The 27,301-nt window shown below is 45.0% G+C and overlaps 1 protein-coding gene across 3 annotated transcripts in view; it reads right to left on the reverse strand.

Annotated features, from left to right (window-relative positions):
* Positions 1–27,301, reverse strand: part of mark1 (MAP/microtubule affinity-regulating kinase 1) — a 54,531-nt gene that overhangs the window by 10,859 nt on the left and 16,371 nt on the right. For all 3 annotated transcript variants that reach the window (XM_029251485.1, XM_029251484.1, XM_029251486.1), the window contains exons 4-11: positions 6,922–6,970; positions 4,931–4,996; positions 4,356–4,426; positions 2,315–2,371; positions 1,880–2,116; positions 1,001–1,120; positions 798–897; positions 541–653 (exon numbers count right to left, since the gene is read on the reverse strand). In XM_029251485.1, coding sequence (XP_029107318.1) covers positions 541–653; positions 798–897; positions 1,001–1,120; positions 1,880–2,116; positions 2,315–2,371; positions 4,356–4,426; positions 4,931–4,996; positions 6,922–6,970 — 813 coding nt within the window. The remainder of the gene's footprint in view (positions 1–540; positions 654–797; positions 898–1,000; positions 1,121–1,879; positions 2,117–2,314; positions 2,372–4,355; positions 4,427–4,930; positions 4,997–6,921; positions 6,971–27,301) is intronic.

Here is a 27,301-nt window from a genome sequence, read left to right on the forward strand (position 1 = left end):
TGATCATGGCTCCCAGCAGCACTCTAATTCTGAGCTTTCCCCAAGGGACTTGAGCCAACCCTTGCAAATACTCTGTCACCAGCTGTCTGCTGCATTGCCTAGCACCATGTAGCAGAGATCATCATGACCATCATCATTATTATCAACATTTGCCACTGCTAGCCACTTGATTAGATGCAGAGTGTGGAATACGAAGGAGGAATGTGAGGGCGTAGGTGAAGTTACTGTCAAAACACAGCTACTCTGACCACGGTGACCATGGTGACCATTCTGCAGGAGTAAAGTCATGAAGCTGTATTGTCCAGCTTTGAGAATCTGGCATTCTGTGAACCAGACACCCTCCCAATTGTTCTGCTATCAACCCTAAGAGGCTTTCCTCCAAACACCCAGCCAGCAGGCAGGGATCAGCCAGGGCAAAAAACTCAGCACAGCTTGTGAAAGACATCCCCTGGACACTGTGCAGATCAAGGTTGACATACGGACACCAGACCTTCACCCTTTAACCTGGTAGAGTTCGGCATGTGTATTCTGCAAGCTTGCCTCGGGAGGTTTCCGACCCAGCAGAAGGTAAGTGGCCATGACCTCGTCATACTTCTGTCCTACCAGCGACTCCGTGATCTCGTCTTTTGGGAATCCCATCGTGACCATTAGATCTACGGTGGAGAATGACAAAGGCCTAAATTTAATAAACCCTTTTAGTACCAAGCCTCAACAAGAGAGGTGCCAATACTGGCATAACTGAAAAGCAGTCTATGAATTCTCTTGTCGATAATCTTATGAGACCTAAGGAACCCCACCTATCCTTTTGGAGTCGTTGAAGTCCGGCTCAGGTTCGATATATGGCTTCAGCTCCTCCTCTTCATGGCCCACATTCATCCAGTGATCCTTCATTACTTGCTGGAGAGGATGTTGGAGGGACATTCAGAACAGAAGAACGAAGTGTGGCGAGCAGTTTGTGGAGCAGTGTGATGTGAGGAGACGCTGGCTCAACTCTGCTCACCTCCAGACTGCCGCGTTTCACAGGGTTCAGCACCAGCAGCTTCTTCAGAAGGTTCTCGCAGTCGGTGGACATGTAGAATGGGATGCGGTACTTCCCTCGCAGCACCCTCTCCCGCAGCTCCTGAAGACCAAAGACACCAGCACCTGACCACCATATTCAGTTTGTTTTAGTCAAAACAAAGTGCTCAGACTGCAAACAACAACAGTCTCTGTGACTTAAGTCAAAGTGGCCAGTCACTGTATAGTCAATGGACTAGAGTCACTGCTACAGTAGTCAAGGAGGTCAGAGTCACAGTTACAAAAGTCAATGCAGCCAAAGTCACTGCAAAAACTGTCAATGAGGCCAAAGTCAATGTGGCAAATGACAGCTACAGTAGTCAATCAAATGAGAGTCATTCCTGCCAAAGTCAATGAGATCAGTCACTCCTACCAAAGCCAATGAGGCCAAAGCCACTCCTACCAAAGTCAACAAGATCAGTCACTCCTTACCAAAGGTAATATGGCCAGAATCACTGCCACCAAAGTCAACAGACTAGTTACTGCTACATCAGTCATAACCCATGTTCTGATTAATCTTGCTTTATAGAAGAGAGACTGCAAAACACATCTGAGTTTGTTATACTGCCCACTATTATTTGGTCTTGTTTCCATTTGTTTTCTGGTATTATTCTCCAGATCACTGCCACACTTTCTCAGAAATGTCAGAGAAATACCAGCAAGTTTACAAAAAAAACATTTATTCCTCAGATCTGAAACATTTTTAGGAGTAAATATGACAATGAGTCATTCACTGACTTTGCACTGATTGATTCAGAAGAGGATGTATGTCTGCGCAGGAATGGGATACAAATTCCCATCATCTCTACATCCTGGAAGTTACCTTGAGGTTCTGGCCATCAAAAGGGAGGGATCCACTGACCAGCGTGTACAGGATGACCCCCAGGCTCCACACATCTACCTCTGGACCATCATACTTCTTGCCCTGGAAGAGCTCGGGGGCAGCATATGGAGGGCTGCCGCAGAACGTGTCCAGCTTGTTGCCAACGGTGAACTCGTTGCTGAAGCCAAAGTCAGCGATTTTAATGTTCATGTCGGCATCCAGCAGCAGGTTCTCTGCCTAGGGGAGGCAGTGTGCGTCAGGGTGTGGTGAGTTGGCAGACAGAATGGCATGGTCTAGACTACCATATACGGCATCTCTAACAAGCAGCAGCTTGCAAAATTAATCCTCAGTCTGAAGAGAATAACATTTCTCTCTCTCTCTCTCTCACACACACACACACACACACACACACACACACACACACCCAAAGCTCACCTTTAGGTCTCTGTGCACTATCCGTTTCTGATGACAATACTGCACTGCAGAAACGATCTGAAAGACACCCAAAGCCATGGGGGTTAACCAGCAGCCCATAACAGATGACGTTCAACGGCGCATTTCATGAATCATAACCAAAGAGCATGTGACACGTAGCAGGAAAATGTCAGGTTCGCAAATTACCGATTCCTGAGCATCACAGTCAAATGGACTGGCCACGCTAACTGATCATCAGTTTGATGAACCGAAAATACTGATGCGAGATTGCAGTGGGCCAAGAGTCTAGTTCTTGTCAGCTCCATGCCAAAGGTCCAAAAGAACAGTAACAGAATGTATTGGACACCTCACGTCATAGTTACTCAATTGGGCAAGAACCTTGAGGCCTTACTTGCCTAATTAATATCTCAATTAGAGACCTGTTAATTGTCCGAAATTGCTTCCCGTTGACGATGACAAACAACTGCCGCCCCGCGGTCCAACAACAGCCATCGAGAGTAAATTACACTTTAGCGGAGTCACCAGGGAAAGCACTTCATTAGTTTGGCTAATGGGAACCGAGGCTGATCTAACGGGTTGCCACTGATGCCGAGTAATTGTCTCTTGCGGGGGGTTAAACACAATCAGTCCCTGAGGGTACACCACAAAACAGTTTCACTTGTCATTCATGAATACACACTTATTTAGAAATCACTCAAAACATCTTCTGAGAAGCATTCGGAAGTAAGAGAAGAAGATTAAAAATGGGTTCTGTAGCACAAATGCAACATACGAAACTAGTGGGAATTCACTCACGTCCTAGAAGCACTGCACGTGTTAATATATGTATAGACAACAGATTACGTATAGATTATTGGTAGTCTCTTATGACATCAAAGGGGGTTGGGGGGGGAATTCACCAAGCCAAAATAAAAAAAAATACACATCCATTTCTCACACAACAGGGATAATTTATTCCACAGAATCACCCCATTAAGCGAATTCCTGCTATTAGGTGGTCAAATTACTACTGTTTCTTATGGAGAGGGGAAAAAAGCTTCTCAGACAAAAAAAAAATTCCACCTAAAATAATTAAAATACCAAAATGGGAGGAATTTTTATGCATGACTATTACAACACCAACAAATTTTATAATATCTAACAAAATTAATACTTCTAACTTGCCTTTTAATGTTATATTTTTAGTCATTGGACAAGAACAAATGCAGGGTCACAGAGGTTTGAAGCTTATCCCCGAAGCACAGGGAGTGAGGTGTGGTACACCATGCATGGAGACATTCTGAATTTGGCTAACGGATATTCGTGGTAAATAAAGAAATTAAGTTCACAAAATCACTGATTATGCCTTTCGCTCTGTAAAGCACATTAACTATGTGCCATTAGAGGACATTCATTTGATCACACTTCTTTTACACTAGTGCAAGGGCATTTGTGTTATAAAAGCTTGGTTGAAATATTGTATTTACCTAATCAAAGGCTGTGAGTGGTTGAGACTGTCAAAGTGATAGGAAGCAGGAACTATCTACAGTTCTTCGTTTTGTAATGGAATGTCCGTATGTCTTTGTCACAATGTCCGTAGTCTTTGCAGAGTCAAAAACATAGAAGGCAGTGGGGGGAGGGAGGGGGGGAACTGTTGTGAAAGCACAATGATGACTTAACTGTGCAAAAATGTACTGTCATTGTACTGAATAATAACCATGCTGTAAGAAAACGGGTATATTTAACCATAAGTCACCGAAACAAGTTTTTTTTTTTTTCCTTGTACGGGATCCGGTTATATGAATGTTGAGTGTATATGCATCGCCTGTCTACATAATCATGCATTGCTTTTAAACAAACTTCAGTGTGGATTAATCTATATATATTTATAATTTTTTTTTCTAACAGAACACGTAAGTTTAAGAGCAGAGTGTAATTTGTGGCTCAAAATAAGTAATGATCCATATTCAGTGTATTAAACAAGGGCTCTATCAGTGGCTTCTACTTCATACTATAGTGCACAATCAAATCACCAAGGCAGATCAAATCATCAGTGACTCACCTGGCGGAACTTGGCCCTCGCTTCCTTCTCTTTCATCCTCCCGTGGGCCACCAAGTAGTCAAACACCTCACCTGAAGCAAAACAAGAAGGGAAATATTGAAGGGTGGAATGGGTGCAGTTCAGATCAACACCAATCCTCATTAGTTAAGCAATCGGCAATAATTATACTACATGCTAAATCTGTCAAGACTGTAACTTCACAGCCAACTAAGATAGATGTAAATGAAGCAATGCAACTGTGATTTGTCTGGTCTGGAATCAGCTATCTAGTCTAGAAGCGACAGCACTAGTTAAGGCTTTCATGGGCCTCCACTCAGCTTGTCTCTAAACACATTTAAGAAAAATCAGGATCAGAGCACAAACTCATTCGCTCAAGCTACCGACTGTCAAGAGGGTGCTTGTTCCTCATTGGTCCACTCTGTCAGAATCCCGCCCACAAAACTGAAAGTGCTGAAACACAGCCCTCATTCTACTAGACATGAATGGGGATCGTGAAGATGAGCTTCACCGCATCGGATGAGTAATACACCTCGACAGGAAACCTTACATAACCATTGGTCATTTTTAGGACTCACCTCCACTGGCGTACTCCATTACTAAATAAAGTGTCTTTTCCGTTTCGATCACTTCAAATAATTTAACTGGAGGAGGAAGAAAGAGAGCAAGAAAGAGACATGACTTAAATTTTTGCCTATAAGAGGGACATTTCTAATCATACACATCTCAAAACAATTCCTTGGTGTTTGGTTTTGTAAACACCTCTCCACAAGTGCGAGATTTGGAACTGTGGTTAACATTCCTGATATTTCAGAGCAGACCAGTCCAGAGACCTCTGCAACATTTAAAGGCTTCCCACTGATCGACCAAATGACCAGCCAAGCAGGGAGCCGTGCTGGATGCAGGGGTACGAGCAGCTGCCGCCGTGGGCTCCGCCTCTGCACCCATCGACCTCTGTGTGCTTCTGGCCTTGAAAGCGGTGAGCAGATGAAACGTGGAATGGGGCCAACGGAGCATCGACACAATCCAACAGAGCTCCACATATCAATGCATGCATATAATTAACCTAATTAAACCGCTAATCTATTGGGTTTACAGTAAACAGGGCCTTCGGTAAGGTGATTCAGTGACAAGAAAAAGCACGAACCGAGGTCATATTTTAAAAACAGTGTGTTGCTGATCTACAGCCAAGGCTTGTAGACTATGAGCTCTGCTTGTCAGACCAGGGACAGGGACAAGGAGAGGATGTGTACGCAGGATCACGGAATGCTTCCATTGACAAGGGAGTAACGCTGTATGCCAGTCACGCTGGTTTCATTACCCCAGAAAGGAGGACGCTGGAGATGAAGTAGGTCAGAAGATTTTTGGACACATCATTACAGTCCATACACTCCGTCTAATAGGCAGACTTTGTTACAGAGAGGAAGAGAGCCCGATTAGCTGATTTCACTTGAAAACCTACAATGATGTCACATTTCTTTCTTTTTTTTTTTTTGAGGGGGACGAGGAAAAAATTTTGTCAAATGAGGAGGGAAATCAGGACAGGAGGAGACGCTGGACTGTGTCCCCTGCCTTTGTGACGGAGAAGGATCACAGTCTCGTCGTAATTACACAGTTAAGGCACTTATGTACTCAATTCAATAGGCTATTTTCAGCCCCCGCTGGAGTAAATCCAACTCAAACACAGCAATAACGGAGCAGCAAACCCAACAATTACTGACAAAGGATGCAGAGTTCAAAATTTTCAGAAAGAACATGTTTTCTTGTTGCTGTCAATGCATAAATATACCAACGGTTTGAGTGTGCCGAGAGATTTTGGTCTTTAACGACGTCTGAGACGTTGCTGTGGATACTGCCCAGATGAGCACAGCTCATCAAATAATACAATAATCACCGGCACTTGATGAAAAATATAAAACCTTTTTCGATTCCATAGGAGTTCCACCGAGCACATTCTTAAATACCAACGTCAATGGTGCTTTACAGATCCTCAAGGCAAGAGATCCCTACTCACAGTGTAAATTAAAATCATACAAGAAAACGGGCCATAAAAATGGCTAAAATATAAAGAGAAGTTGGTCCTTTTTTTCCTGACACAAATGGCAGGATTTACAAGTGAAAATTATTGTATTCTTTGTTCTCCCCAGCAGCTCCATCCACAGTCCTTTCCACACGACGGTTTAAAAAGCCAATTCACTCCCAGCAGGCCACACTGACCCACTGACATTAATGCATTTTTAACTGAAAGGGAAGGGAACCGCCCGCTTCTTGTGGAAGAGGAATAATGAACGTAAAATGTGCTCGGCACAACCAATCCATCTCCAGCACCCAAATATGTAGCTCAGAAGATAAGGGGCTCACAATGATAATTCTATTTCTGGAGCTGCACTATGTGTTTTGCTTATTCATTAATGCATTTTTTTCCTAACAGGTCAAAAAAAGGTGAGTAACCCCAAAAAGTCAGCTCTCTTGCCCCTATTACTGAATATCTGCAGCAAAGCTTGAGGCACAGTAAGTAGGAGAGCAATGCGGAATATCGATGCGAGCAGAAGAGGAAACCGTGACCTACCTATATTGGGGTGGTTCAAGATCTTCATTATCCTGACTTCCCGAAAGAGCTGTTGAAACAGAGCGATAAATTATAGTAATAATTCACACAAAACATTGACATCAGAGTTTGGCCAGAGACAGAATGACAGAGAGCGTATGTTCAATTCTGTGTCTTTGTGTGATAATTCTTACATATAACAAGCTTGGATATAGCAGCAGATACCCTGTCATTCTTAAAATCAATACATTCATTTGCTACACAGGCTGAGCATGGAAGTTTCTCCGCCTCCCTGTCCCCGCGGTGTAATACAAATATATAACGAATAAGAGTATGAATAACTTAGAAGTCTGCAGCAAACTATCAGTTTCTACTGCCAAGTCACTCTTCACTGCCTCCATCACATGCTCCAGTGGTTAAGGGCCAATAATAAAATTGGACATCATCTGAAAGGTATGAAGACATGCTCTCATTTTTCATCATTTTGAATGGATGTAGGGTTTCACAAGACTTCCTTCATTTCCATATTCCTGTCATCGAGCCTAGCTGTGCAATCGAGACGCAGACCTTATTTCACAGCAAACCAGAAAGACATACGTTAAAGGTGCATCAACAAGTCTGATCAGTGTGGCACATACACGTTGCATGCACTTCAGCAGATTTACACTTACAAGGACTTTCCAAGGAGTTGTGGAACCAGAGCAAGCAGGTAAATGAGCCATATAAAACTGAATCAGTGGCAGGTTGCCCAAGCAGCCCTCTATTGAGCTCCATCCCATCACAGCTTCAGTCTCAACCTAAGAGCATCTTCTCAAATTCAGGGCTGGAATTACACATCCAGTGGCACTGCTGTGTTCTACAGCCACCCTTAACCCCCTCTTCCTGTGTTCCTGCAGTATTCCTGCAAATGGGTGTACAACTTGAGGTCAAAGGTCACATACCAATACCCTACAAGAAACAGCAAAGAAAGAAAACTCAAACATTTTGGGTTCTGGTCTCCATCACCCCATGAAGCATTCATCAATGTGTTCAGATGAACCATGTGACCTCAGGATCCCACTCATAAGAAGATCAACTTAACTTCAAATTGAACAACCACACACACACACACACACACACACACACACATTTTCAGAACCACTCGTCCCATACAGGGTCGCGGGGAACCGGAGCCTACCCGGCAACACAGGGCGTAAGGCCGGAGGGGGAGGGGGACACACCCAGGACGGGACGCCAGTCCGCCGCAAGGCACCCCAAGCAGGACTCGAACCCCAGACCCACCCGAGAGCAGGACTGCGGCCCAACCCACTGCGCCCCTGCGCCCCCCACATTGAACAACCACTGTGATACTATCCATCCCTCCATCAGTTGATGCATCCATCCAGTAAACATTGTGTGGGGCTCGTCTCCCCAGTACACCTTTGCTCTAAACCGTTCGCTACACAGCCAGACACGAACCTGGACCAATCCATGGTAATAGAAACGAGACGCACAGTTATGAGATACACACCAGTGTCAGTTACACATGGGTGATTCTCTGGAGCCTAAGTAAAGGTCTATAATGAGCAGGTCTGATTGAGAATCACAAACCTGAAATGAAACTCTTCATGCATGAAGAGCGCATAATTACGTATTCTATTTGTATACTTGCCTGTTGGGTTGGATACACACCTGAAAAGTAACCCTAATGAAAAGGTTACACACAAAGCTGCACCTGACACTATCCTACAGCTATGGATGATATCACTCCGAACTGTCAACATTTAAACCTCATTCATTCATTCATTCATTTTCACTAGCTACTATAGTCCAGAGGCTGTCCTGGAATCACTGGGCGCAAGGTGGGGGTTGGGGTTACACTCTGAACAGGGTACCAGTTGATCAGAGGGTAGCCCCCCCCCACACACACACACACACACACACACACACACCATCAATTACACGTTCCCACACTACAGGAACTTAAGCGATGCCAATTAACATGAACTACATGTCTTTGGACTATTTGAGGAAACCAGAGCACCCAGCAGAAACCCACGCAGACACAGGGAGAAAATGTGAACTCCATTCAAACTGAGCCAGTTTTGAATCTATGCCTGAACAACCCAGGCACTCAGACGGAGGAGCACTACCCACTGTGCAACTGTGCCACTAATATCTAAACTTATAACACATTTTCAAAGCTGATCCAATCCAAAACAATCTGGCATCCATGATGTCTTGAGTAAGTGTGGGGAAAAAATTCTTAGTTTTCAGTATAACTTGTTTTTTTGAAGAAGAAAAAAAAAAAAAAAAGCTTATCAATATTTGTGAAAAGTCAGTTTATTGACATCAATAATTCAGTGATCTCACAGCCCTATAATTAAGGGCAGACTGAATTCAGGGTTTTTCTGTATGGATAGTTTTAGGCATTAAATAGATCAAATGAAAAGTAGGTACATCAACCAAAAATAATTAAAAACAAAAAGTTAACTTCCCTCTATATTCTTCAAATGCAGCTACAGTAGCAGATACACAATAAGCGAAAAACTGAAAGGAACTTTTACAAACATCTGAGGGGGATGTGGACTGAACTGCCATGAGGTCCAGTTCTTCTGAGAATGTTGTGGGCAGGAAAAGGACAAGGAACCATCGTCTGGTGTCCCGCCTTAATGGGTTTATATAACCACTTCATCAAATAACAATATTCGTACTTTCATCAGGCCCTATGTGATTAAGGCACATTGATTCCCTCTAACCCAGTTAGCATTTTGATGCATTGTTATCCAAAACACGGGCATCGCACACTGCCCCACCTTGGGCAACTCTCATTATACAACCTCACTCACAAGTCAGATCTGGACAGATGTGGGGGGTTTTAATGACTCATTTAGAAAGCTGCTAAAAGTGAAGCGAAACAACACACCAGGTACTGTATGTGGTGCTCTCCCGACCAGCAATACGATCGACATAATGAAAGGTGTTTTTTCCCCACTGGTGTCCTCAAATGGAAAAGGATTTTTGCCTGTAGTCAGCCTAACAGTAGGAGTCCACTCCATTTCTGAAGTATTATATTTACAGTAAATACAGCACATTTTTGTTGAAGGATCACAGGCCGCACGTCCATCTTCGGTATATGTCAGGTGTCTCTTCCACTGGACACCTTTAAATCCAGGCTTAAAACCCACATGTTCGGAATCACTTATGACATTTGAGTGCTCTGTTTTTTCTATCCCCATTTTCCCGTCATCATTCCTGACAATTATTTCATTTTAATTTTGTTGATTTATAACATTTTAATATGCTGTAATTTTAATTCTAAATTTTTCAATTTTAATGCTGATATTTATTGTAAATTTATTTGACTTTTAGTTGTAGCCCAAATAATCTTTCTTCTTAAGTGTTTTGAGAAGCAGCTTTTAAAAATTTAGTATAAAATTATTTTATATGGGATTTGTTGTTATTAGAGTGGGAGGGGGACTGAGAACTGTAAGCAGAAGAGAAGTAAAAACCAGGTCTCCTCAGCACACCATCTTACACCTAGCAAGTTAAAGGGAAGGAGGTTGACGTGTTTAAAGGTGCTGCCTTTGGATCCAAAGGTTGAGGTTCAAATCCCATCTACTGCTAGAGCCCTTGAGCAAAGTACTTGCCCTGAATAGCTCCAGTAAAAAAAAAAAAAATCACACAGCTGTATAAAAAGGTAAATCATTGTAAGTCACTTTGGAGAAAAGCGTCGGCTAAATGAATAAATGTAAATGTTTAGTGCCCACAAACACTTCATCACAGTCGTTCAGAACGCATTCACAAAGGAAACCTCAAGCGATGTATGCTGACTAGACATTTCCTCAGAGAAAGCATCAGTTGAAGAAAAATAATTGTGGGCAACTTGCTATGCCATCCTTATTCCACCAATATGAATGTGTAAATAAAACACTTGGGAGCACGGCGTAGATCAACAGGTCCCCTGCAGAGGAGGCTCAGGGGTCGAGTCAGGGTCAAATCAGCTTCTCCGTTTTTATTTAAATGATTAGCCTTTTAAAAAAAAAAAAAAAACTTCCAGATAATGTACTTTTCTTTACATGAGTGGCAGGCCAAACCGCCATTACCGCCAAACCGTCATTACTCCAAAGTTCCAGGAAGTTAGGAGAAAGGAAGTGCCTCAGTCTACACTGCAAGAAGTGTGTTCAACAGGTCATAAATTAGGGAACTCTAAATCAAACCTGTGGGAGAGGAAGGGGGAGACCATTCAATCAGCACAGGACGGGCCTCTCCTGGTGATCTTGCTCTGTTCTGGCATAATGTATGCCAAGTACATTCTCCACCATGCAGGAGGATTAGTTTAAAGGGTGTAAATATCATTACAAAGGCAGGATAAACCTTGCAAATCTCTGCTTTTAATGGTTAATGCGACAGTAAGTGGGTTGGAGACACGCACTAAGGGTTTTCTCCTGGAAGGGGATGTACTGCGGAGGCTGGACCCAACCGAGAGTGCAGTTATAACCCCGCCTCCCAACGTTTACCAGTACAGGTCCACAAACAGAACAAGCTTTGTAATGCGAAAGCAGCAGGAGAGCAGAAAAACAAGGTAAACAACAGCAGCGGCTCGAGTGACAAAAACAAGAACAGCAGTGGTGGCAGAAGTAGGATCATCATGGCCTGGGGGTGTGACGCGATGTTCCCTTGGCGAACAGCAACATCAGGTGCCTTATTAAGATAAACAGCACCCCCTGCACCAACCCCCATAAGCCCATGAACACTGACTAACCAAGATGAGGCGTCGGTCGGGGAACAGGTGACGGGCAGACTGTCCACAGAGCACGGCATTGCAGCGAGCTATAACCGCTCCCACAGACAAGGACCGACACCGCAGGCACTGGAATTCCCTGGGTGCCGGCCAACCACTAATCCAGCTGGGAGTTTGAACATGCAAATGGCAGGAATTCAGGCACCGGAGCAGAGTCTACAATAACAGACCAAGAGGAGGAGCCATACTCTGTCCTCTCATCCAACCAGAGAAAAGGTCTAAAATGACTTGAGGACCGCAAAGGGCCAAAAAACGAGTTTCACCAGGGGACCGAAAATTGTACCGCACGTCAACAGAGTCACAATAACCTTTACTGTCCTTGACGAGTCCTGTCAACCAGAAGGACCCCAAGACCCAAAGATCTTGTTTTCCAAATTACTGTTCAAACTGGCTGATTAATGAGATGCATTTCATATGACATATATTTGTTGGTAAATAATTCCTGAAGGTCAGCTGCCTTTCAGGCTCATGCTGGGCATAGCTTTGTAAAAAAAATTATTTTAATGAGTGCTCTGGTTATTTTTCTAAAAACTGAGCACAACAGGCATCTGCCGCCCGACTCCCTTTAAATGACCCACTTTGCGGCAGATTCTCGTGACCCATATTTTCAGGTTCTGCAGAGGTGTTCCCGTCTTCTACAGCAAGTGCATCATGGGATACCTCACTACTGGCCCTTTAGGCAGCGAAATGGCGAATGTCTGAGAACCTCGGCTGCACCAGTCGCCTGTTTATTGATATGCAGAGGTCCTGTTGCATCCTTTTGACACATAACAGAAGTGCTACACCTGGGCTGGAATCCGGCTGCATTATAAAGTGTACCTGTCCCCAATGGCCCCTACTGGGCCCTTACATATCGTGCAGGACAAAGAATGGCATAAGGAAGATTTCTGAGGTCAAATCCACAGACTTAAAATAATGAATACAAGATTGTAAAAGGTGAAAATGAAAATAAAAATAAAATACACAGATTCTGAACCTTTCTTTATTCCAGCAGAAAAGCTTTAAAAATAAAAAAATAATAATAAAAAAAAAAAACTGGCAGTAGGTACATATGATCATTGCAAAAATGGGAAATTATTCTCACCTCAACACAGACCATCTGTTGCTGTATGTATTTCTATGTGTGTGTTTCAGCAGAAGTGGTGATGCGGCAGGTTTGACCAGTGCCCGCTGTGTGGCAGGTCTGGGGTTTGACCCCTGCTTGGGGTGCCTTGCGATGGACTGGCATCTCGTCCTGGGTGTGTGCCCTCCCCCTTCGGCCTTGTGCCCTGTCCTGCTGGGTGAGGCTCTGGCTTGCAACGTTGATGTTGGTTGCTTGTTTCAGCAAAAAATACAGAAGTGGTGAAATGGCTTGAGCACTGGAAGTTAAATAAGAAAAACCTCACTCACTGACTCATTTACATGTTTTCCTTTCAAGGAACCTTCATATGGCTTTTCAGGGGCTCCTTCTGCAAGTTTTGGTGTGAGATAATAAGGTACAGTGCCGATACAGAGCCTGAATAAACTACACCATGGCTGCTGTTTGACACGCAGACCACGCTACACTCCCACCACCCCTGACATGCCTCCTGGAGGCGCGGGGTTGCCCTGACACGAGGCCAGCCGACGTGAAACGACAGGCACAAGATGCACGGAGCTGCAGCCATTAACACCACCATGCCCTCAACCAGGGCCCTCTGGTACTGGCAGAGATGAATCTGGGCAGGGCGAGGAGCATTCGGCCAAAGCAGGATAATACAAGGCACCATCAGCAGGTTTCCATCATACATCAACCAGCAAAGCAAAAAAAAAAAAAAAACCCAGTAAAAATGCATAAAAAGAGCAAAAAGAAAACCAAAGCTGATGCAAATCCTTGTTAATCCAATCATAATTCATTTGTGAAACATGATCAAATATTAAAAAAAAAAAAGTAAATAAATAAAATAGATGAATTAGACAGTGAAACTGCAACGGTACCAAATGGGACACAAACACAAATTTAATTGGGACACAAACACAAATTTGCGGATACACAAGCCAGACTGTAGAGTGACGAACTGCATCTGAGAGCATGGGTACACATTTCCCACAATGCATTGCGTCTCTCAGTCTCGCTCATACAGCCACTTGGCGCAACCTTCACATGCGGTTTCCATGTTTTGCACAAGACCAAATGTCTGTGATGTCACAGACAGGATGAATGAAAATCTGGTCCAGGTAAGAAGTAGCATTAATCAGTCTCTGTATATGTGAGAACATTAGCATTAAAAAAAATTTACATGGCATCAGTGATTTTGATGCAATTAGAAGAGCTAAAATTTCTGCTTTAAAGTTCAAACCCTTTATTCAGAATTTGCAATAAATGATTTTCCAAAATAATCTTTTCAGTCCTTTACAAGACATCTGTTCATCTTCACACGCTATGCGACTTTTCCACAAGTCGCAGACTTGAGGACCTTGCGGCTTCGCACCTTAATCATTTGTACATTTATGGAATGAAAGAGGATGATGGGGGGGAACCACAAACCAAACCAAAATGGCAAACCCAAAAAAAGCAAAACCGAAGACAGTAAAAAAAAAAAAAAAAAAAAAAAAAAAAAAAATAATAATTAAAAAAAAAATCAAATCAAATACATGCCATAAACATAACCGCTGTACTGTACTGCGACAGCTGTGTCCCTGTGCTTTCAGTACCTTCAGGTGAACCAGAAAGTTGAGAAACCGCAACCAGTTTAAAGCAATGCCCAGAGGCAGTAATAATTTAACACTGTGGTTATGGGTTACAATAAGAGGAGACGTCATGATTCTTATGACAGTATGATTATGACACCAGCTGTGACAGCAAGTATGAATTGCTGGGGAAATAGGAAAAGAAGCTGTACCGTCTTGTATCATTCCAAAGCACAGTATTACTAACTTAAAAAAAAACAGACTAAGCTAAGGCCTGGTAAATTAAGGTAAAGATATGATCCAAATGTATTTTAACAATGCAATCATCACAAAGAGCTCCTGTACACCAAGGCACCGGAAGGTGTAGCGGTTAGAGCTGTCGCTTTGAACTCGAAAGACTCGGGTTCAAACTGAACCTCCTGGTGCTGTACTCTAACTCACTAGCGTGAGCCTGAATAAAAACAATATAAAAATAAAACGACCCATGTCCAGCTCATGGGATGAATAACAATGAGCCATGAAAGACAGCAACTACAGAGACCCTTAAGACGAAGAAGAATTAACCTGAGGATCAGCGTTCCAGTAAATACAGGAGAGGATGAGGTGATGGGAATAAATTCAACTGACTCCCTCTTTCTGTACCCTCCACCTCAGCCGCCCTGCATGAATTAATGTTCCGATGTACCGCTGTCATGTATTTACTGGCTGGAGATCAGAAAGTAGCAGAGCCGTGGACTGGAAACCGACAGTAGCATAAATTCTCGGGTGAACTGAGCTGGACAGAATGGGAATGTTAACGGCACAGTTTCAGGTAAAACCCCGGTGCGGGACTTGCTTCCGGTCACTTCCGACAAAGAAGGGAGTTACTAAACCAGAATTTCTTCAATAAGTCCCTTTTACTACACATCTCATATTGAGCACAAGTCAGGGCCAGCAGGTGGCGTAGTGGTTAGAGCTGTCACATCACATCACACTCAGAGGATGTGGACCCTTCATCAAGGTACTGAACTTATCCCGCATTAATACAGTGAAAATTACCCACCTGTGTAAATGGGAAATCACTGTAAGCAGCTTAGTGTACAAAGCTAATATTGCAGATTACCCTGGAGAAAGGCGTAAGCAAAATGAATAAATAACGGTACATGATTTCTTTTGCGCAAGGCCCCACTTCTTCAGCTGGTGCAGGCCAGGCCTGACCGGTTAGCAAGCGCTCCTCCTGCTCCCGCAGGTCCCTCCTCGCTCCTGTCTGCTTTTTATCAGATTTCCCTGACGTGCGACGGGGCTTTGTGGCGGCGGGTGCGAATTTCACCTTTAATACAATTCTAAGCTCATAGCTGGCTCTCGCAGGCATCAGCCAGAGGCGTTCGCACACTCAGTCGCAGCGTCTCTCGGAGACTAAAAAGCGACGTGGGCAGGGAGGAGAACGTTTTAGCAGCTGCCAGACTCCCCTTAATCACATCAGAGCATCTTGCACTGGGAAATCGTTGTTCCTCATATTACGGCTTCACGTAATCCCTCTCAAAAGAGGGAAAAAAGAAAAAAAAAAAAAAACCACACACACACACACACACACACACACACACACACACACACACACACGTACGTTCCGGTGTCATAGATTCTGGAGTTCCGAAGAAATGCCAACTCAAGGGAAGTGGTAAAATGAGACAGAAATGTAGGCCATTTAATATTTTGCTTTTATTGGCACTTTATTAAGACTTTTCTCCACTGTGACTACGCTGGGGTTTGTACAACAAAGCTACGTACAGTCTGTATGTACCCATTTATATAGCGTGGTAATTTTCACCTCGTCTTTCTTCAGAGTAAGTACCTTGATCAGCAGAGCATCAGCAGGTCCTTCCATTGCGATGGCTCTAACCGCTACGCCACCTGCTGCCCCTACTATTATGTCACAACTCAGGTATGACTGGTCTAGAACAAACTGAACCAATAATGGGGGTTGTTGCTTCAGAGCCCAGTCATGAAACTGTGGGAAAAAAATCTGAGCGACAAAATGTCTTCTGCTTTGAAAATGAGGAAAAAAAAATTCCATTGCATCAGAAAAGCTCCTAAAATTGGAATATCACTCATTGGGTTTTTTCTTTTTTCTTTTTTCAAAAAAAAAAAAAAAAAAAAGAAAAAATCCCTCATACCCCAGGACTGGCCTGAGCGAGAGCACTGGGGATTATAACACACACACAGATACTGCGGGGTCGCGTGACCTTGATGTGTCACGGTCCACGCATCCCTTTAACGGGTTCACTGGGAATTACTGAAACGCAAAGTTATCTTATAGTGCCCCCACCCTTACCCCCCCCCCACACTACTCCCACAAACGCCCTTGAATAATCAGAGATGAACAGAAAAATAAACTAAACAGACAAGTAAAATTATCCTGGCTCTAGACCCTGGATTCAGCGGGTAGTGGTGGTGTGGGGGGCTGCGAAGAGCAGTGCTATTTTTAGTTCCCCATTTCTAAAAACGACGACAACAACAACATTCCCAGCTGACAGAGAGTGGCGCTGGGCTTCCTCTGCCAGACTCTCAGGTGGCAGTATGTCTCCCCACCCTCCGCCCTCATCATCGGCACCGTCACCGTCCCCCATCTGACAGCGTGCACATAAATTTCACATTCCGCTCACGGTGCTCCGCCACATCCATAATCGCATTAGCTGAGAGGAAAACGCCCGCCGGGCAGGAGAGATCTTGGTCATCGTTGTCGTTTCTGACATTCGGGACCTATAAATAGCCCGGGCCAATCCGGCTCATTCACAGAAATTCAGCAGGCGCTGCAGCCGTACCGAAGGTGTCGCTCCATCGCTGGCACAGCTCGAACTCCCGTTGCACGGGTGTGTAATCCCCGGCCCTACTTCTCCAGACCCCTGAATCATTAGTATTATCCTAAAACGGCTTCTAACTGAGGCAAAACAGATTTTGGAAGATTCCAGACTTTTTGGTGGCGATCGGCAGGGACACGGTGCAGGTTCGAGTCCATGAGAAACAACCTTTTCACTCTCGGTTTTTCGTAGGCCAGTTCTCAGTCAGTTGCGTTACCTTAGCTGGAGTTACGGTTAAAACTCTGTACCACTTGTCTCTGCTGTTGCTTCAAGAACAATGTCATAATCTGCCATATGGTCCTTGCATTGTATATGTCACTCCCTACATAATCTACATTCACGCTGATGAAGGCCAGTTGCCGAAACGCACTCGTGTTGCGGAAATTAAAGCGTTAATCTCACAATACTCGAGTGTGCTCTCCCTTTTCCTCCTCTCCAATCTTTACTGGAGTAAGGGGTATGGGTACTTCAGGAGGAGTGAGGACTCGTACCTGGGTCCTTCGAGTGCACGGCAGCGCATCTAACCACTACGGTACCTGCAGCCCCTATAAATATTATGCCATTCATGCAACGCGTTAATATTTCACAGTATCAGTTCAAGGTAAGTCCGTTGATGAAGGGTAATACAACAGGTTGTGGGATTTGAACACAGGTCCTACGAGCGTAAGGTAACTGCTCCAACCCCTTGGTCTGTCACTGAAACGCTGAATCCTTGTTTTGCTGCATGTTAGAGTTGAAATTCAATTTTCAAATATACCACACCAGTAGCGGTCAAATATAGGGACAGCAGGTAGCATGGTGATTAGAGCTGTCGTCTCGCACTCGAAGGGGCCAGGTTCCCACCGCTCTCCGTAGTGCTCTCGACCAAGGTACTTGCCCTGAATTGCCCCAGTAGAAATTACACAGCTGTATAAATGGTAACTAGTCCGGCATATTTACAGAAAAACTCATCGAAGGACAAACTGCGACAGGAGATGGAGGGGGAAAAAAAAAAAAAAAAAAACTTCACTTTTAAGGAGACAATGTAACCCAGCATCCACCCTGTATGCGTTTTTTTTTTTTTTACCTTTCTGATCATATTTTCATATCCGCATATTAGATACCATAGTTCACATTCGACTACGAAGGACATATTAAGGGAAGAAAAAAAAAAAAAAAGAACGTAGAAGGATTTAACACTAAGTTACTTTAGAAAAAAGTGTCTTCTATTTATTTGTATTTGACATTTATGGTATCCACACTTCCGAAGTAGGAGCACATTAAACACGTATGTATCTTCCAGCTTTGCAATAGCTGGAAGTATTAACGACCGATATGGGAGATTCACATTTTAGTATGTCAGACTGGAGGATATTTTCATATATTTCTCCTCGTATCGTGTCCATTCCTGCGCTTCGATGCCGCCGGCGCCTTTTCACAGTGTGCTGACGCGACGACAGGTAACAGCGGAGCCGCTGTCTGGACGAGTTCCCTGTGCCCAAGTTTCCAAAGCTGTTCAGCGAGAAGCTGGAAAAACATCAGCGGCCTGTTATGAAGATTAATGTAGGCATCCTTTTAAAAGTTTTCTGGACCCAGAGACAGCGGAGACAGAAACGTGGCCCGGGATTGAAAACAGGAAGGAAACAAAATAGCGCTGTGTCCCTTGGGCAAGCCGCAGGCCTCCCAGCCACCTCAGCGTTCGCTGTAGAACTTGCTGGGCTCTCGGCCGAGCCTTAGCTACACTGTTTGTTGTGACAGAAGTGCGGCTCCATGGAAGTTCTGCTTCCTCTGGGAACATCTGTTAGAAGAGGGCTGCAAACCATCATGTGAGCGCACAGCGGCAAGCACCGCCCACTCCCAGCCCGCACCCGGCAACGCTGCCTTTCCTGCGGAGGGCCGAGTCGCGCCCGGTTTCACCGCCGGTGGGGAGTGTTAAAAAGCTCCAGCTGGGCAGATCTGAATCCAGAATGTTCTTTGGTGTGTTCAGGTCAGAAGCCTGCCTGTTTCAGCGACAGACTGCAGAGGCGATTAGGGCAGCCGACAGAAGAACTACTAGGGAATGGCTCAAATTCACATACCGGCCATTTATATATCTACTCATTCGTATGAAACTTTAAATGATTTACCCATGTATACATCTCGATAATTCTTAGCATACAGGTTCAGTTCCCTTGAACTGGGATTTGAACCCGCAACCCCCCCGTTGAAGGGCAGCAGCTCTATCCACTACACCACCTGCCCCTTTCCTCCTGTACTGGAAAAGCTGGCTACGAATTCAGACGGCCATCAGGTGTTTGTGGAGCAACATTTTTGCTCTGTTCATGTGAAATACATGAGTAGGACACTAGTGCAACAACAGGCAATATGAGGGTAAGCGTCTCGCTCCCAAAGAGGATGTCTGAGGCCAACAAGCCGGTAAAAACACTCTCACATTGTGGCCAGCAGGACTGCTCTGTTTCTCAGAGAAACGGACACTGTGGATCGGTGCCTGAAAAGGGGACGGGTGCGAAAAGCATATCAATGAAGACCTACAAACAAATCCAAAGGTTCCAGCGCAGTCCAGTTGGTCACAGCGTGAGAGGACCATTGACCATCTGACACAAACCACGTGAAGGAACACATGGATGGAGAAGACTTGCTATGGCAGTTGGGTGGAGGAGGATCTCTAAGAAAAACTGTTTACTTATAGCTTAGGTTCTATAAGTCTTAGATACAGCATTAATAAATAGAATTATCATTTTAAATCACTGAGAAAAAATGAGTTGTTTCCACAAACTCTGCTTGGAGTAGGCTGATTTCCCTCATACGTACATGCAGTGTTCTTGTTATCGATCACCAGTTAACGTTCTCGTTATTGATCACTGGTCTCAGCGCAATTTACTGACATCTAATGGCTGGGCGTGGAAAGGCAGGTTGCGTTTGCGACACAACAAATAGAAAATTTTTGGGAGGGGGGCGGGAGATTAGTGAGGAAAATGTCATTTCAAACAAACAGGAACATGTTTGCATCTTAGAAAATTTGCACCTCAGCTGTTCATAACAAGGCGCGAGTGTATTATATACACGACCATCTCACATACAACACTACATACGAAGGCCTACACAACACACACTGAGACACAGCGTAAGGACGACACCACAAATTGAAATCGCCATCACAGTTTAGATACGTATCCTTCTGCTGAACAAATGTAGCTGCAATAATGTAAAGGCACAAGGCCAGTTCTGAGGATCCGGACCCTGGAACAGTGGGTGGAGGAACCGGCATCTGTTAGCAAGAAACCACGTTTTATTGGAGCGTTAAAACACAGCTATGACAGCAATAACTGTACGTAACATCGGGAGCTTTAGACCAGAGGGCAAGCGATCATCTTTAAAAAACAGAACCGACTGAGACACGCAGAAGTCTGCATAAACCGAACACGGTGACACAAACTGTTAATCTCTCGCCATCGACGCTGCCATTGGAAAACGGCGCGAGATGAACGGTCAGAGCAGCAGCAGCGGGGAAGCTCTTGAGCAGCAGGAGGACTGCTGATGAATACGCTAAGTGCTATTGATTACCAAGGAGATCAGGCCATTTACAAGGAATTATATCTTCGGCTGTCCCACGGAGACGGCCTTCCTTTCAGAGGGCGTGTTTAACAAACCATAATCAATAGTCACCATTTATTTATGAGTCTTTACCACACAACCAATACAGCTGAATGCAGTGACCAATTTAACCTAATGAAACCTAAACTAACTGGATAAAATGTTTCCCGCACATATCAACTTCAACGAGACCAGCTCAACCCCAGCATGGGGTCATTCGGATTCTGTGTAACGGTTCGCGTTACAATTTTGGCAAATCAATACACATCTGTAAAAAAAAATAAATAAATAAATAAATGGAACCATCTAGATGCATCAAGGTTCGATAAACGATGATTTCACTTTCCTTGACGTCAGATGCAGCAGATGGCTGAAATCTGACCCACTTCTCCACTCCACCTCCACTTTGCCCATGTCAATAAAGTACATAACCCATCCATTACAGGGCGGGGGGGGGGGGTGCATTATTAATTATACAGACACTCAAAGACAAAGGTTGCCTATAATGTCATTAGTTCTGACTCTTTCCAGTGACTTTACTGCTTATTTTTATGGGACAGATAATGGCTGAACAGATTTTTATTTATTTTTTTTTTTGCTGAGTAAGCTCAGTGGGCAGAAGAAATGGGGGACGTGTGTGTGTGTGTGTGCGTGTGTGTGTGTATCCAGACCCTGAAATAAAGGCTCCTGACGATACACACAATGGTACCCCATCGAACAAACAGGACAGCGTTGCGCTTCTTGCAGATTAATTCATCTCAGTCCTCTTCGGACAGCGGACACCGGTGCCCTCCAGCACACCGGGATCTCCAGGTACACAAGGAAGACGCACCCTGGGAAATCATATCCATTTGTCGCTGGGGTTGTTGAACGATGACTCCTCCCCCAAACAACGCGCTTGCCACTGAATTATTCAGAGGTCTAGTGCAGCAGCCGCGGGACGTCAGAGCGCTGCGGGCCACCAGGCGGAACGGGTGGCTGCTCATCGCTCACGTGCGGGTGACGGCAGATCCTCCAAACCGCACGGGAACGACGCGGTTCATTCACACTAACAAAAAAAGGTGTAAAAACATGGATCAGAAAGTACTGAACTGGGCATTCAAGTGTGCAAAGGCTCCACTGTTTTAACAGATACCCACATTTCCACATATTGGACCGGTTGAGGTGGCACTTCCAAAATGAAAATATAACAAGATAACATTAATATCAATAATAGTATTAAGGCCAGAACTACCGGTAACGTGAAATAGAAGTGGAAGGACCAGCATTCCCTACTAAAGCAGGTCCCCGGCTGTTTACATTCAAGGTTGGAGCTCATTTCACTCGACCTACATTGCGGTAGCTGGGATGGGGGGTGGGGAGGAGGAGGATTTCATGACGTCACCACCAATGTGCATCTGTTCGACTCGGCTCCCACCCACAGGCGAGCAGGGAGCGGGGGCAGCTGGGTGAGCGAGTCCTCAGGTGTGCAGTGAACACAGATTTCTCCATCTAAGGGAGGCTTATGAAGCCTGGGGGCTGGGCACCAAGGAATTCCCAAGAACAGAACAATATTTCTTGAGTAATAAAAGGTGTTGATGGGTTCAGGACCAGCAGCGTGGCCCGTGGCTTCTCTCTCAAGTTTAAGTAGCAGCCTAGGAAGTAATCTATGACCCACCGTCTCCCCTGTTTCTCACCCGTGCCCCATCTTCAGTCCTACAGTGAACCTTCCACAGCTAAGCATTTTCAACAAGCTGACAAATTAGACGTTGCACTGAGACCGTACAGTGAACTTTGACGTGTTTGCTAGATCCGATCCCTCTAGGGTATTTCCTGAAGGGTGCCACGGGTGATGTTGACTGGGGAGGAAAGTTCTGAATTTTGGGGTGCCAAAGAAGTGGACACCACAATGGTCGAATGCCTCCGTATCATGGAACACTTTCTCTGAACTTTACGGATGGCCAGCAGGTGGCGTAGCAATTAGCGCCACTGCTTTTGGACTCGAAGCAAACACAGGTTCTCAGGACTCAGGCTTCTGGAATCAGGTTCAAAATCAACCTCCAGCTGTGGTACTCTTGATCAAGGTACTTACCCTGAGTCCATAAAGTAAAAAATATCCAGGTGCATAAATATGCAAATCACTGTAAGTAGTTTAGCACTAAAATTCAGACCAGAAAAATAACGTGTTAATGTAGGTGCAAGGATATCTAAGCTGTTGAAGGGGTGAGGTGGTAACTGGGCTGAATTCATACCAGCTGGACGTTCAGAAATGACGTGACCCCACAAAACTGTCCTAGGGCCCCATGGAAGAGAGCTTTCAAACAATCCATAGCAAGGTGGAGCTTGAGGCCCCACTAAGAGCTTGTACCAAACCACCAATGGTTCACATCCCGTAGGGCCACCGGTCGCAATGCCCTTCAGCAAGGTGTTTCGGTAAGATTGCCAGTGTCGAAACCCAGCGACACAAATGGATTACAGAATGCTTAAGTAGCTCTGAACAGAGAAAGCATTAACCAAATTAATAATAGCTCTGTAATCCAGAAGGATGGCAGTGCCTAAGCAAATGGATAATAAAACAAACACTAATGCTAATCTCCAACACTGCAACTTGTATTGTTTTGTTATGTGCTGCAGGGTACCTACGCTCAGGGCTCGAACCCTCAAGGACAGCTAGGGAGGAAGCAAGACCAGTGACTGTTTATTAGCTTGGTTATTTCTCCCACGCAGCCAGCCAGGTCCCCCTGGAGCCTTCATGTCAACGTTCCCCAGAAGACTGATGATGTGTTTAGGAAATAAGGTTGGGGTTGTTCCCGTCTCCTCCCAGGATGATGTGCAGTGATGCAGCGAGGCCAAAACTCTTAAAGTCCCATCTCTGTACTAGGTATTAGCCCAGATCTTTCACTCTGACCAGAGCACAATGAAGTATTCTCATTCGAGCCTGTTACGGAATGCAAGCTTGAGCGAAACTTGTTGGGTCTGAAACTCGGCGACGATACCACTGCTCACAAATCCATGCACTGGGACTCTGCTTTCATCGCTTAGAACATATCTCCCGTGAAGATCCCATGCAGCATCTGCCAAAAGGAGAGCTCCACTCTGAGCCACTGGAGAACAAAGGCGACAACATTGGGTTGAATACAAAATCGTATTCCAAACAAGTCGCCTGCTTTTACTTTGATGGAAAAAGGTTAAGAGGCGTAAAGATCTTTGTTGAGGTAAATACACCAATCTCGAACCACAGACCTGTAATTACTCTCCGCTTCATTACTAGAGCCCGATATTTGTCACAGGTAGACATATACATCTCAGGAACTCAGAAGAACGGCACTGGTGGCTGTTGTTGGCGCGTTGCTCAAAGCAACCTGCACTGTGGGCCCCAATGTAAGCTGCTTTGTTTAACCCCCTACAATGCCAAGCACTGCAGGGCAGCAGCAGCAGGGATGGAGTATCTTCAGCGCAAGAGTTGGAGGGTGATCAGCAGCGAGGACAATGGAGCCAAACCCTCCCCAAACGAGTGTAAACAAGTGTTCCTCACTGAGGTTCTTCATTAGATCCAGCTCGCCCATGGACCCCCGAAAGAAACCTGGAACAAGACTGGGATGTTTGACTGACACTCTAGCAGGGTTTCCTGTATTCCAGCAGACTTAGAGCTGGAGCAAATCTGGTTCGCAATTCCCATCTCTGAGCAGCCGCTCGGAAGTGCCCGCGCCCCCGCGTCATACGCAGTTCAACGGCGTCACAATGGCGGACAGGGAGCTTTCTGCAGACTCAGCACGATGGATCGAAGCGTGGGCTGCTTTCAGGGTCACGCGCACCAGGGTCGTTGATGCAGTCTCCTCCAGGAAACACGAACCCTCACCAGATCCTGCATTACCCATCTCAGCCGGCCTGAGGGTGAGGGAGAACAGACCATCTCCGGAGAAAGGTGATCCTATATACAGGGAATTTAAAATGGAATATACGTTGTAGGAGATGGTGATCAATCCCAAACAATATTTTTCCAAAGTGGTTAAAGGCTTTGGCACAGAACAGGGACGACTGCCGTTCTCGTGTGTGCCGAAGTAGCCCCCCCCTTCGCGCTCCAGTAAACATCCACTTTGAAAAAATTGGTGTAAAATTGCTATCTGTGTAGTCCAAGATTATTGAGCTTAGCGTAGAATGCCGCAGAGAGTGGTAAAACACAGCACTGTGGACTTATGACTCACTTCAGCTCATGTCCTCCTGACATTTTCCTCTAAAAATATTCTTTGGGAAAAAAAAAGGTATCCGTTACAGTGCAAAAAAAAAAAAAAAAAGAGGAAAATAAAACACATATTCGAGGCTTCGTGGGGATTCTCCGTTACAGTCTCAGCATCAGCACACCAGTAAACAAGGAGCTTCCATTAAGGAGTGATGAGTCGTCCGCAGTGACATTTTGGGGAGAAACGAAACCCAGCAACATGAATCAGGTATGTAGAAAATCACGTAAGATATGATTCTTGTTGAAGCTTAACCAGGATTCCCAACAGACAGCGCCAAGGCATTTCTTATATACTCATATGTTCAAACACATGTGTTAGCAGTTTGGTTCTGCGAGCAGCTCAACCCACCATGAGCGCCGCCTTCACGGGTCGTGCGCCCTGCGAGGCATCGGGTGGCAGGCAGAATTCCTTTCCTCTAATGCGCCGCGACTCGCCGGCCTGGTAATTGACGGGCAGCCCCGGATATTTTCGGCTGTTCCGACCACAAGAGCCATAAGCGAAATGGTAGAAATGAAACATGCTGTGCGGTTCGCCAATCCCATTCCACTCCATGATACGCAGGGCCACATTCAGAGTTCAAAGGCACCGAGGCGGCACAAAGGCTGCTGAATCAATGCCAAGCTGAACTGATATCAAAGACAAAAGGAAAGGCTGAGTAAGTAATAACGTGACCCCTCCTTGGCACCGCCGAGGCCGAGGTTAACAAAGGCCTACGCTATCTGCCGTTGGCCTTTTCAAAATTAAACAATGTCATGGAGACGCACATGAATCTGCTCCAATTTTAAGAGCTTTGTTATAATAGCGCTCAAGGGTGAGACTGTTTTTACCTGTCTGAGAAAGGTATGTACAGGGGCAGCTGGTAGCGCAGCTGCCTTTGGACCGAAAGGTCACAGGTTCGAATCCCACCTCCAGCTGTAGTACCCTTGAGCAAAGTACTTACTTAATTTTAAATAACTTAACCCTGGAAAAATACATGAATAAATGTAAATGTACGGGCCCCCTTTCAACGTCATTTCCCCTTGCTGTGTTCAGAGTTGACCGAGTTCCTCTGGATAAACACCAATGAGGTCCAAGCAAACACGACTGGGCACCCAAAGAGGTGCTAACCGCGTTCTCAACTGGTCATAAACTCAGAAAAACCGCACACACTGGCCTTCCAGACAGTCATTCTTCCTGCCATCATATCAACCAAAAATATGCTATGGGGGCCATACACAAAAACTAAATAAATACATAGTGATGCTTGTTCCCTTGGTTACATGATGCTGAATACAGAATAAAACAGTCCATTCAAGTTGTGTCTCAACATCTGTGAGATCCATAGAGGATCAAAAAAAAATCAAAATATTACGTATTCTTAGCCACTTCGACAACGTGTAAGCAAGGACATATGTCATTTGTGTACTATTGTGTACGACACACACAGTGTAAAAACGAAAGTTGCTAATGAAAAACAGATCAGAACGTGGAGGTGAGAAAACGTTTTATTTCATAATCCCCCCGGGACCCCACTGTGAGGACGCAGATTATGGGACTATGGGTATCCATAACCAAATTCCTTCACAACAAAAACAACCGGTGCAGTACGGTAATCCGTCCAAACCGAGGCCTCCGCGGCGATTACAGTGCAAACGAAACCGTGATCCAGCGGACGTCGTTCAGAAAGCAGAAGCCTGCCAGTCACCGTGCGGTCGCCCTAACAGCCACTTACTGTAAAGTGTTACCAAAAGCGGCGCTTACTCGACCGCTCTGCTATGTATCCTCCCCCTGGCTCTGGGGGGAATGGAACCTGAAGAGTCGAGCCTCCGTCACCTTTACCATGAGAGCAATACTGACCCCAAGCACAAGAATATCCAGTGGCTCTGAGAGATTCTTCCTGCCATCATATCACCCAAAAACACAACAACTAAATAAATACATTGTGATGCTTGTTCCCTTGGTTACATGATGCTGAATACAGAATAAAACAGTCCATTCAAGTTGTGTCTCGATGTCTGTGAGATCCAGAGAGGATCTGAAAAATCAACTATTCCAAACAGCTATTCCAGACGGGGTCAGTGACCCCTCCTGACCCCTGAAGGAGTCCCCTGTGAACAGTGTAAAAACGAGGAGCAGAATGCGATAAAAGGCCCACTGCGGGTCACTCTGTTTCGAGCCCTTCACAACACCCCATGTCTGTGTACATTACTTTCCACCGAGATAGTTCACGGTAAATTTCGGAGAAGTGGAATTATTCATAAGTTTAATGAAAACAATTGTGACTCTGCTTTTCGTCTTTAATAAAGGGAGAAGTTATGGTTGGCCTTGGAGCTGTTTAAACAGTAGTTAATCTTTCACCA

Source organism: Scleropages formosus, chromosome 4 (genome assembly GCF_900964775.1).
Source record: "Scleropages formosus chromosome 4, fSclFor1.1, whole genome shotgun sequence".
NCBI lineage: Eukaryota > Metazoa > Chordata > Actinopteri > Osteoglossiformes > Osteoglossidae > Scleropages > Scleropages formosus.